General features: G+C 42.6%; 1 protein-coding gene across 1 annotated transcript in view; it reads right to left on the reverse strand.

Annotated features, from left to right (window-relative positions):
* The window catches only part of NDUFA3 (NADH:ubiquinone oxidoreductase subunit A3), a 63,101-nt gene that overhangs the window by 43,349 nt on the left and 6,656 nt on the right, over positions 1 to 13,096 (reverse strand). Inside the window, exon 2 of the mRNA XM_073602313.1 lies at positions 1,695 to 1,769. Within this exon, the coding sequence (XP_073458414.1) occupies positions 1,695 to 1,769 (75 nt within the window). The remainder of the gene's footprint in view (positions 1 to 1,694; positions 1,770 to 13,096) is intronic.

Below are 13,096 nucleotides of genomic sequence, written 5' to 3' on the forward strand. Positions count from 1 at the left end.
GATCTAACTGGGATGGTGCAGCTGATAGGTGGGGCATGCTCTTGTCACTAGACCTGCACAAGGCCTTTGACTCTATATCCTGGCCTTTTCTGTTTCATATCCTAAGGAAATGGAACTGTGGACCGAAATTTCTTACTCTAATGAGGGCTATATATTCAACTCCATCGGCTAACATTATTGGGTATGGTCGTACATCAGACCCTTTGCACATCCGGAGAGGAACTAGGCAGGGGTGTCCTCTTTCCCCGCTCCTCTTCGTAAATTGCTATTGAGACATTAGCGATAGCTATTAGATCCAATCCCAATATTCATGTCATTGAAAGCAGTGGCAAAACGCATAAAAGTGTGGCTTATTTGCCGACGACATGCTGCTATTCATATCAGATATATCCCACTGCTCCTTACTGACTGCAACATTGTAAGTGTGTTTTTTCTTCTCAATAAACCACCTTTTTGTACATGTTACACTATGGATATTTTTTGTTTCATATTCCTGAGAAACATCCGCTGCTAGTTGCTGCACTGCGCTTTGGGTTGTGGGAAGAATGATTTCCCTGTGCTGGGCGAGACTGCCGTAATAGCAGTCATCGCCATCCGGTAAGCGGATTGTAATACTCACCTTGGGTGTGAAGTGATACAGAAGATAACCCTTCGTTTTCCGGCACTTTCACGGTGCTGGCAGCTTTATAATATATACTTATTTTTCATCTCACACACTTATTCTATATTTGTTGTTTATTTCGAGCGCAGCTTTAGCCTTTGGGCTTGTGTTTTTCTATGGGAATAAAGATGGCTATGAGGTTCAGAATTCAGACCTTTGCAGTAATATCGTGTGACATAAAAAATTAGAACTACCACTATTTTTTCTCAACCTTTTCAACAGAGGAACCCTTGAAATAACTTTCCGGTAATGCGATTACTGTTTCTTCAATAAAACTTTTTTTTAAAAAAGAAAAAAGAAATAACTTTCCGGTCTCAGGAAAACCCCTACTAAAAATGACTATCTACAACTCATGATATATTAGTGTGATGGACAGTGAGAAGAATGCTTCTTACACTTGTGGATTTTGGGAAGAATTCCCCCTCCTAAGGCCACTTTCACACTAAGGCACTTTATAGGCGTTTTAGCGCTAAAAATAGCACTTGCAAACCACCTCTCTTGTCACTCCAGTGTGAAAGCCCGGATGCTTCCACACTGGAGCTGTGCACTTGCAGGATGGGAAAAAAAAGTCCTGAAAGCAGCATCAGTATACAACCGCTCTGAAAATGCCCCTGCCATTGAAATCAATGTGCTTTGCGGGCACTTTTAACCATTTTTCGGCCGCTAGCAGGGATTAAAAGCGCCCCGCTAGCGGCCGAAAAGCGCAGCTAAAATGACAGTAAAACGCCGCTAAGACTAGCGGGGCTTTACCGATAACACGGCCGTCGCTTCAGTGTGAAACTGGCCTTACAGATAGCTAAAAAGATCAATGGTGTCAGTGGGAACTTACCTGAGAGGCAGAAATGGCTCATTGCTCAAGGAACCCCTAGCAACTCCTGGATGAACCCTGGTTAAGAAACCCTGCTCTAGGGCACCTGCTTTCAGAAAATATATCTTTGTGGTTTTTGTGTAATCTTCAGGCCTAAAATGATTTTTTTTAAACATGTTTGCAAAAAGACGAAATGCAATTCTTACAACATAGAAAAAGCCTTACCGAAAATACCAATGCCCGCAGAAACAGTTAGCACAGGTTCTTTGTGCCAGGCATTTTTCAAGAATGTCCCAACTTCTGTAATCAAAACAAAGTCAAGCGAACAAGTCACAAATCTAATTTTAAATTGTTTTAACTTTTTGTAACATTGGTGTTTGCTGAATCTCTTAGGCTGCATTCACACCTGACCGTTTTCAGGTTGTAAAACACTTGTAAAACACCAGAAAAAACGTCTAACAAGCAAAATCCTATTTATTTAAATGGCCCCTATTCACATGGGCATTTTGTAGCCTGAAGCAAAACGTATGAAGCTCAAAAAAGTACATGAGCTTCTTTTTGGGCAGATTACAGGCGGTTTCCTGCTTTTTACATTGCTGACCTTTTGACCTGTGCAAAATCGTGGTAAAAACGACTTTCTGCCTGAAAAAGAAAAGGTGTAAATGCAGCCTTACTACTGACCATAAACAGATACTATCACAAAGCTTCTATCTGAGGTTTTTAAGGCAGGCCTTATTAGCTGTGTGAAAGAGTACAAGATAACACAGTTAAAATTTGCAATTTGCAATCCTGAACTCAGTTTTATGCTAGCGATAGCCGAGAGTCAGAACATGTTAGTCTTTCCCCTGTTAATCTTACCGTTAACAGTATTTCCATGAATCTTCCAGGACAGCTACTTGGAGAGATGATTGGCTCTGCCCACTACAGGTAACACACATCAGAAAGAGTTTAAAAGGCCCCTCCTCTTCCCTGAACCTCAGTTTTTTTGAAGATCTAGAAACCTCCACAACGCAGAGAAAAGGAAAACCAAGCCAAAAAGTCCATATTTAAACAGTAAAAAATCACCTCCACCAAGCTAAGACAAATGGTGCAAAAAAAAAAAAAAAGGGTGGGAATCCAGACGCTGTCCTGGAAGAATTATGGAAATACCATTACCGGTCAAACAGGAGTATTCACCTTCATTTTCCAGGACAGCTACTTTGAAAGGGTAAGCAAGATTCCATACCTTAGAGAGGGACCACAGCCTGCAGCACTTTCCTTCCAAAGGAGAGGTCCTGGCTGAAGAGCACCTGGCTTGATGAATGTGTGAGAAGACCAAACAGCCCTAACTTTGGCAGGAGGGGCCTGACCTGCAATACTATAAGCCTTGCAAATCATCTCCCTAATGGAGCTTTCGGAGGCCTTAGCACCCTTCCTGGGGCCACTAAACGAGATTAGAAGCTGAGAGTAGTTGCAAAACTTTCTAGTGAGCTCCAGTTAATAAAGTAAACACCTTCTGACATCAAGAAAACAATCTTTCCTCCCCGCATTCCTGGGAGAGCTACAAAAACTTGGTAGAATCACTTACTGTGATCTATGAAACGTAGAAGAAACTTTGAGTAAGTACAAAGGATCTGGTTTAAAAGGACAACCCTGTCTTCCAAATTCCTCAAAAAAGGATCCTTGCAAGAGAGGGATTCCAAGTCAGAAATCCATCTTTCTGACGTAATGGTCAAATGTAAGGTAATCTTCAGTCACTATCTTTAATGAAGCCTCTTTCAGAGGTTCAAAATGAGCCCTGGTAAGAGCATTCAGAACTAAAGATAGGTCTCAAAGGGCTATCTACCCGATTATCCTGGGTGTACACCTGGCTCTAGCCAAAAAAAAAACCTATTAAAGCATCTTTAGCTAGTCTAATATCCAAGAACAGTGACAGGGCAGCAACCCGAACGTTAAGGGTACTAAAAGAAAGACCCTTTTCTACTCAAAATCCAAAACACAGGAAATAGAAAAGGAATCAAAAAACTTACTCTCTTTTGCCAAGACACAAATGTATTTCAAACACTAAACAAACACCAGCCACCCCCCCCCCCCCGGGGGAGTCGGTCGCCGCAAGCACCCCCCCACGGGAGACAGATGGCGGGTGTGAAGGCAGCGATCGCCTCTACCTGAACATCCTTTTAATTGTAGGATGTGCCGCTCAGCCTCCAAATGGTAAATCCAAGGGCTTGGATGGCAAACTGGTCCCTGCAGGAGATGATCGCTTCTATCCGGTAGCGGCCAGGGAGGAGTCATAGACAGAATTCCTAAGGCTGGGAACCAATGCCTCCTGGGCCACCATGACACTATCAAAATGACCTCTACTTGCTAATGGATAATCATCCAGATTACTAGTGGCAACAGAGCAAAAAGGCGAAAAGGCATATGCTAGGCTGAATTTCCATCGGAAAGTCAACACATCTGTCCCTAAAACGCTCGTTTCTCTTTCCAGTGAGAAGAAGGCCGCAACCTTCCTGTTCTTACTGGACGCAAAGAGATCTACTGTGGGTACCCCTCATTTTAGAGTGATCGCTCTGAACACTTCTTTGTTTAATTCCCAACAGCTGCTGCCGATTCTCATCCGACTCGGATAGTCTTCTAGTACATTCGTTGTGCTGCTGATGTAGGCTGCAGTGATCAAGGAAACATTGTCCCCTGCCCAACCCAGAATCTGCTGGGTAAAAGACAACAGACTGTCCGAGCAGGTGCCGTCCTCCTTGTTGAGGTATGTTACTATCGTGGCATTGTGGCACTGAAAAGACCAATACTTCACGTGCACGGATCCTTGGTTCTAGTGCCACTAATTCCTTCCCCACTGCAAGGAGTTCTGTTAAATTGAATGACTGGGTTGCTTACTCTGGCTGTCAGGCTCCCTGAGCTTGCCAGTACACCGAGTGGGCTCCCCAACTCCATACAGTGCATTCGTAAAGTATTCACAGCGCTTCACATATTCCACATTTTGTTATGTCACAGCCTTATTCCAAAATGGATTAAATTCCTTATTTTCCTCAAAACTCTACAAACAATATCCCATAATGACAACATGAAAGAAGTGTTTGAAATCTTTGCAAATTTATTAAAAAAAAAAAAATACAAATGTACATAAGTATGTCACAGCCTTTGCTCAATACTTGTTTGAAGCACCTTTGGCACCATTTACAGCCCCAAGTTTTTTTGAGTATGATGCTACAAGCTTGGCACACCTATTTTTGGGCAGTTTCTCCCATTCTCCTTTGCAGGATTTCTCAAGCTCTGGATGGGGAGCATAAGTGCACAGCCATTTTCAGATCTCTCCAGAGATGTTCAATCAGGTTCAAGTCTGGGCCACTCAAGGACATTCATAGAGTTGTCCCTTAGCCACTTTTTTGTTATCTTGGCTGTGTGCTTAGGGTCTTTGTCCTGTTTGAAGATGAACCTTCTCCCCATGCTGAGGTCCAGAGCACTCTGGAGCAGGTTCTCATCAAGGATGTCTCTGTATATTGATGCATTCCTCTTTCCCTTGATCCTGACCAGTCTCCCAGTTCCTATCCACTGAAAAGCATCCCCACAGCATGATGAAGCCACCACCATGCTTCACTATAGGGATGGTATTGGCCAGGTGATGAGTGGTGCCTGGTTTCTTCCAATCATGAGGCTTGCCATTCAGGCCAGTGTTCACTCTTTGTTTCATCGGACCACAGAATTTCAGCCCTCAAATTTTCCACTCGCCTACTCGCATTTTGCGAGTGGAAAATGAGGACTTGTGAGCTGGGCTACCTGCCTGGGAGAGGGGGAGAGAGCACCGCCGGCGGGGTTGATTGGGAGCCGTTCTTCCAGCGATCGCCCCGGGGAGGAAAAGGAGAGCCGCGGGATAGCACGCTGTTACCGGCGCTTACATTATAATTGTCTCCGCTCTGCTCGACACAGCCCTGCCTCCTCCTGACCTGCGCCTGTGATAGACAGAACACCGGTCCAATGCTGGGACCCAATGCGGGGCTGTGTCGAGCAGAGTGGAGACAATTATAATGTAAGCGCCGGTAACAGCGTGCTATCCCGCAGCTCTCCTCTTCCTCCCCGGGGCGATCGCTGGGAGAACGGCTCCCAATCAACCCCACCAGCGGTGCTCTCCCCCCCTCTCCCAGGCAGGCAGCCCAGCTCGCAAGTCCTCATTTTCCACTCACAAAATGCGAGTAGGCGAGTGGAAAATTTGATTCCTCTGCCCAAGCGAGGCTGCAATTGGCACAGTGAGACTGCATTGGACACAATAAGGCTGATATGGGCACAGTGTGGTTGCAATGGGCAAAGTGTGGTTTCAATGGGCACAGTGAGGCTGCAACGGTGGGCACAGTGTGGCTGCAACGGTGGGCACAGTGTGGCTGCAACGGTGGGCACCGTGTGGCTGCAACGGTGGGCGCCGTGTGGCTGCAACGGTGGGCACAGTGAGGCTGCAACGGTGGGCACAGTGAGGCTGCAACGGTGGGCACAGTGAGGCTGCATTGAGGGGCACAGGTGAGTCTGCATTGAGGGGCACAGGTGAGGCTGCATTGAGGGGCACAGGTGAGGCTGCATTGAGGGGCACAGGTGAGGCTGCATTGATAAAGAAGTTGTTAATATTTATTTTTCTAACTTATTTTTGCATAAAACATTTAAGTGTCATTTCATGAGATAACTTATGAGGGCGTGTTTAGGGGCAGGGCAGGGTTGGGATTGAGTGGGGCACTGGTGGCGAGTAACCTTTGAGGCCTGGCTAGTAGTTTAGGACTTGAAATTTTGAGCCCTGACAGAATTTTGTTTCTCATGGCCTGAGAGTCCTTCAGGTGCCTTTTGGCAAACTCCAGGTGGGCAGTCATGGACCTTTCACTGAGGAGTGGCTTCCGTCTGGCCACTCTACCATACAGGCCTGATTGGTGGAGTGCTGCAGAGATGGTTGTTCTTTTGGAAGGTTCTCCTCTCACCACAGAGAAACGCTGTAGCTCTGTCAGAGTGATCATCGGGTTCTTGGTCACCCTCCCTGACTAAGAACCTTCTCCCCTGATGGCTCAGTTTGGCTGGGGGACCCCCTCTAGGAAGAGTCCTGGTGGTTTCAAACTTCTTCCATTCACAGATAATGGAGGCCACTGTGCTCATTGGGACCTTCAATGCTGCAGACATTTTTCTGTACCCTTCCCTAGATCTGTGCCTTGATATAATCCTGTCTCGGAGGTCTACAGACAACTCCTTGGACATCATGGCTTGGTTTGTGCTCTGACATGCATTGTTAACTGTGGGACCTCATATAGACAGATGTGTGCCTTTCCCAATAATGTCCAATCAACTAAATTTACCACAGGTGGACTACAATCAAGTTGTAGAAACATCTTAAGGATGATCAGTGGAAACAGGATGTATCTGAGCTCAATTTTGAGTGTCATGGCAAAGGCTGTGAATACTTAATTACACTTAGTTTTTTTCTTTTTCCTTTTTTTAATAAGTTTGCAAAGATTTCAAACAAACTTTTTTCACGTTGTCATTATGGGGTATTGTGTGCAGAATTTTGAGGAAAATAATGAATGTAATCCATTTTGGAATGAGGCTGTAACATAACAAAATGTGGAAAAAGTAAAAGCGCTGTGAATACTTTCTGGATGCACTGTAGACTGGCATTGGTTGTAACCTTGATCTATAATATAGAGAGTGCAGCGCTGGACATGTAAAGTGAATGGTGAAATTTGATAAATCAGTTATTAAAATGGTGAAGAAGGTTATTCAAAATCAATATATCAAACTAGTGACCTATATATGTATAAAATATTTTTTAAAACGTGGACATATAAAATTAAAATGAGTGAGAAAGAAATTCCTGTAAATAAAATTTATAAAGGCACATAAAAGTCCAAAACAGTGTATTTGATGCGATGTAGATTTCAGGGATACATCTTCAATATTCAATGTTGCCCACCACCGAATAGATGAATAAAAGGCTTACCAGAAAGCCTGTGACCGCCCTTATTCAGGGGGGTCAAAACAGGCTTAGCAGATATGGGGGAACCACACACAGGAATACTCCACGGAACACCGATAGACCAATGCGTCAGGATTCCTTGCCAGATAGCGAACCAGCCGACAACCATTGTGGATGCTCTCCCAAATCCTGTCCTCTCATGGGGCAAACTTGAAATTACCACGGATTCGGTGCAAAAAGATGTGGTTTATAATGCCAAAAAAGAAACAAAGAAAAATGCTCCGCTGGTGCAGATAACTTTGGATTTATTGGCAAATTGCGGTATATAGCATAAAAAAATAAGAAAACGAAGTAAAAACGTGCAAGGATAAAAAAACGACACTACCGCCGTTTGTTTTAAAATCGCGCATGCGCGGTGCGTGCAATGTTGTGACCCTACGGCCGTTTCATCACAACTGACGTCATCAGGGGTACGCACCGACGCACGCGCATTAAATACACAAGCGTCAAAACAGAGGACGCTATGATTGGTTCACCCAAGGCCATGATTCATTTGGATAGATGCTAGAAAATTAACTACAGGGGATAGTTTACATAAACCTGGAGACTAATAAATCAATTAAGAAAAGGGATCGTCAGGCTGTTAAATTTCACCCCATGAAGATAACACCATACGAACATTCCACCAGTGCCACCTAGTGACTTTCTAAAATATTACACAAAAACTTAACAGCGGCATATATCCAAGCTGCTAAATAAAAAATAGTGAGTTTAAAGGTGGCATAAAAAATAAAAAATAAAATAAACCTATTAGCACATCATGGTTGTTATTTTAATGTCTGTAGACATTTATAGATTTATCAAACTATATTAATTATCAAAGCAACTAACCTCATGTAATAGAGGTAGCAACATAGGACGTCACTTCTAGTGCCATCTAGTGGGGTGTTAAAAAATTACACCAGAGTTAATGTTAGCCTTAATTCACATAATTAAATGAAATTAAAATAAAAAAAGGAATATATATATAAAAAGAAAGAGGAGGAAAATTTGTATGATATTTTAAAGAAAAGGGAACTGAAGCCTGTTAGTGCCTATTGTGAAATCAATAACATAGCCTGCTCCTTACAACATATAAAAATAACCATCCCTATTTTGGACCAAAACAAATTAAAAAAGCTAAATGGTATATGAAGGATATTCAATAGGAGTTTTTGAGATTCTTTAGGCCCACTTCACCACAAAGGGGCATATTCCTGCTATTCAATATTTATCGTTAGAAGTGCGTTAAGTAATCAGGACATGGTTGTCATTAGAAGATATATCGGTTAGAAGATGTAACGGAGTGGGAGATCAACTTCACCAACAACCTCATATATTCAGCTGTTATTGATAAAGCAGTTGATGTCCCACTCTATATTTAAACCATTGGGGGCATGGGAACCAAGCCTGAAAATTCAGTTGGTTTCTGATCTGGATATGGTTTGCTTCCCATTACTGCCTCGCCAGTGTGGGACGTACTTTTCTATCCCTATAAAAAGGTAGTACCACTAGGGTCTCTTTTGTGCACTTCATCATAGTGTCTAGAGACACTATGCTTATCGAACCCTTGTTTGATATTGGTGATATGCTCCCCTAACCTTACACTAAGTTTCCTGGTGGTTCACCCCACGTATTCCAAACCACAAGGGCACCTAAGAAGGTACACCACACACTTGGAAGCGCATGTTATAAAGGGAGTTAATAGGGTAAGTAACGCCTGTGCCTACTGATGTAAATTCCGTGAGCCTTCTTTGGCGTAATACATTTACTCTACAAACCCTACATCTTCTACAGAGAGAAAAACCCTTTAGATCACCAAAGAAAGTCGGACGCTGGGGTGGATCGGGAACATTTGGTGCTAGAGTGTGCCTCAAGCTCGTGGCCCCCCTATATAAGACACGAGGATTGTTGGGCAATAGAGGGCCAAGAATACGGTCGTTTTTAATGACCGGCCAATGTCTTTTAATAATCCTCTTAATGGCCCAGTGTTGGCTGGAATAGGTGGTAAGAAAAGCCAAACTAAAGTCCTCACCGTTGTTAACCTGGGGGGGGTTTGTCCCTTAGAAGTTCCGTACGGTCCCTATTTCCAACTTCCACGATTAAGGTATCCAACATAGTTGCCTCATAACCCTTGTCAAGAAATTTAGATTTTAAGGATGAGGCCTCTCTAAAGAACTCATCCAAATTTGAACAATTTCGCCTTAAGCGTAAAAATTGGCCCTTAGGGACAGCAGACAACCATGATTGATGATGGCAAGAGTTAAGGGGAATAAAACTATTCCTATCAGTGGATTTGAAGAAAGTAGATGTGGTGATTCTACCATCCACTATAGTTATCAATAGGTCTAGACAGTGGATCTGTACTGTACTGGCCTCATGAGTCAGGACTATGCCCCTATAATTACCATTAAGGGAGAGGAGAAAATTGGATAAAGACTCAGAGTCGCCGTCCCAGATAAATAGGACGTTGTCTATGAATCTCTTCCACATGACGAGTTGGGGAGGTTTATCACATAAAACCACGTGGAGGAGGACGACGACGTCCTATTTATCTGGGACGGCCACTCTGAGTCTTTATCCAATTTTCTCCTCTCCCTTAATGGTAATGATATGGGCATAGTCCTGACTCATGAGGCCAGTACAGTACAGATCCACTGTCTAGACCTATTGATAACTATAGTGGATGGTAGAATCACCACATCTACTTTCTTCAAATCCACTGATAGGAATAGTTTTATTCCCCTTAACTCTTGCCATCATCAATCATGGTTGTCTGCTGTCCCTAAGGGCCAATTTTTACGCTTAAGGCGAAATTGTTCAAATTTGGACGAGTTCTTTAGAGAGGCCTCATCCTTAAAATCTAAATTTCTTGACAAGGGTTATGAGGCAACTATGTTGGATACCTTAATCGTGGAAGTAGGAAATAGGGACTGTATGGAACTTCTAAGGGACAAACCCCCCCAGGTTAACAACGGTGAGGACTTTAGCTTGGCTTTTCTTACCACCTATTCCAGCCAACACTGGGCCATTAAGAGAATTATTAAAAGACATTGGCCGGTCATTAAAAACGACCGTATTCTTGGCCCTCTATTGCCCAACAATCCTCGTGTCTTATTTAGGGGGGCCATGAGCTTGAGGCACACTCTAGCACCAAATGTTCCCGATCCACCCCAGCGTCCGACTTTCTTTGGTGATCTAAAGGGTTTTTCTCCCTGTAGAAGATGTAGGGTTTGTAGAGTAAATGTATTACGCCAAAGAAGGTTCACGGAATTTACATCAGTAGGCACAGGCGTTACTTACCCTATTAACTCCCTTATAACATGCGCTTCCAAGTGTGTGGTGTACCTTCTTAGGTGCCCTTGTGGTTTGGAATACGTGGGGCGAACCACCAGGAAACTTAGTGTAAGGTTAGGGGAGCATATCACCAATATCAAACAAGGGTTCGATAAGCATAGTGTCTCTAGACACTATGATGAAGTGCACAATAGAGACCCTAGTGGTACTACCTTTATAGGGATAGAAAAGTACGTCCCACACTGGCGAGGCAGTAATGGGAAGCGAACCATATCCAGATCAGAAACCAACTGGATTTTCAGGCTTGGTTCCCATGCCCCCAATGGTTTAAATATAGAGTGGGACATCAACTGCTTTATCAATAACAGCTATGAGGTTGTTGGTGAAGTTGATCTCCCACTCCGTTACATCTTCTAACCGATATATCTTCTAATGACAACCATGTCCTGATTACTTAACGCACTTCTAACGATAAATATTGAATAGCAGGAATATGCCCCTTTGTGGTGAAGTGGGCCTAAAGAATCTCAAAAACTCCTATTGAATATCCTTCATATACCATTTAGCTTTTTTAATTTGTTTTGGTCCAAAATAGGGATGGTTATTTTTATATGTTGTAAGGAGCAGGCTATGTTATTGATTTCACAATAGGCACTAACAGGCTTCAGTTCCCTTTTCTTTAAAATATCATACAAATTTTCCTCCTCTTTCTTTTTATATATATTCCTTTTTTTATTTTAATTTCATTTAATTATGTGAATTAAGGCTAACATTAACTCTGGTGTAATTTTTTAACACCCCACTAGATGGCACTAGAAGTGACGTCCTATGTTGCTACCTCTATTACATGAGGTTAGTTGCTTTGATAATTAATATAGTTTGATAAATCTATAAATGTCTACAGACATTAAAATAACAACCATGATGTGCTAATAGGTTTATTTTATTTTTTATTTTTTATGCCACCTTTAAACTCACTATTTTTTATTTAGCAGCTTGGATATATGCCGCTGTTAAGTTTTTGTGTAATATTTTAGAAAGTCACTAGGTGGCACTGGTGGAATGTTCGTATGGTGTTATCTTCATGGGGTGAAATTTAACAGCCTGACGATCCCTTTTCTTAATTGATTTATTAGTCTCCAGGTTTATGTAAACTATCCCCTGTAGTTAATTTTCTAGCATCTATCCAAATGAATCATGGCCTTGGGTGAACCAATCATAGCGTCCTCTGTTTTGACGCTTGTGTATTTAATGCGCGTGCGTCGGTGCGTACCCCTGATGACGTCAGTTGTGATGAAACGGCCGTAGGGTCACAACATTGCACGCACCGCGCATGCGCGATTTTAAAACAAACGGCGGTAGTGTCGTTTTTTTATCCTTGCTCGTTTTTACTTCGTTTTCTTATTTTTTTATGCTATATACCGCAATTTGCCAATAAATCCAAAGTTATCTGCACCAGCGGAGCATTTTTCTTTGTTTCTTTTTTGGCATTATAAACCACATCTTTTTGCACCGAATCCGTGGTAATTTCAAGTTTGCCCCATGAGAGGACAGGATTTGGGAGAGCATCCACAATGGTTGTCGGCTGGTTCGCTATCTGGCAAGGAATCCTGACGCATTGGTCTATCGGTGTTCCGTGGAGTATTCCTGTGTGTGGTTCCCCCATATCTGCTAAGCCTGTTTTGACCCCCCTGAATAAGGGCGGTCACAGGCTTTCTGGTAAGCCTTTTATTCATCTATTCGGTGGTGGGCAACATTGAATATTGAAGATGTATCCCTGAAATCTACATCGCATCAAATACACTGTTTTGGACTTTTATGTGCCTTTATAAGTTTTATTTACAGGAATTTCTTTCTCACTCATTTTAATTTTATATGTCCACGTTTTAAAAAATATTTTATACATATATAGGTCACTAGTTTGATATATTGATTTTGAATAACCTTCTTCACCATTTTAATAACTGGTTTATCAAATTTCACAATTCACTTTACACGTCCAGCGCTGCACTCTGGATTATATTTTGTTTTTTGTGCCCTTATATCGGGGTTACAGTGCACAGCAGCAGGAATTTTTCACTTATTTTTTATCTTTTTATAATTTTTCTATGCATCTAGCGCAATTTCTTTTTCTTTAACTTTTTGTTGTAACCTTGATCGGAAGGCGCTGTGCTCAAGGTTTCCCTCTCTGTAAATATTCCAACCAGGACATACCCAAAAAAAAAAAAACTCCACCTGGGAGATGAACTACCCAATTCAAAGAGCTCTCTTCCTGTGATCCTATGACCTGAGGAGAACGGATTGAAGGGGCCAGGAATGCAGTTGAGCCCGTGACACCCATGTAATCACTGCA

The sequence above is a fragment of the Aquarana catesbeiana genome, linkage group LG10 (assembly GCF_042186555.1).
Source record: "Aquarana catesbeiana isolate 2022-GZ linkage group LG10, ASM4218655v1, whole genome shotgun sequence".
Taxonomy (NCBI): domain Eukaryota; kingdom Metazoa; phylum Chordata; class Amphibia; order Anura; family Ranidae; genus Aquarana; species Aquarana catesbeiana.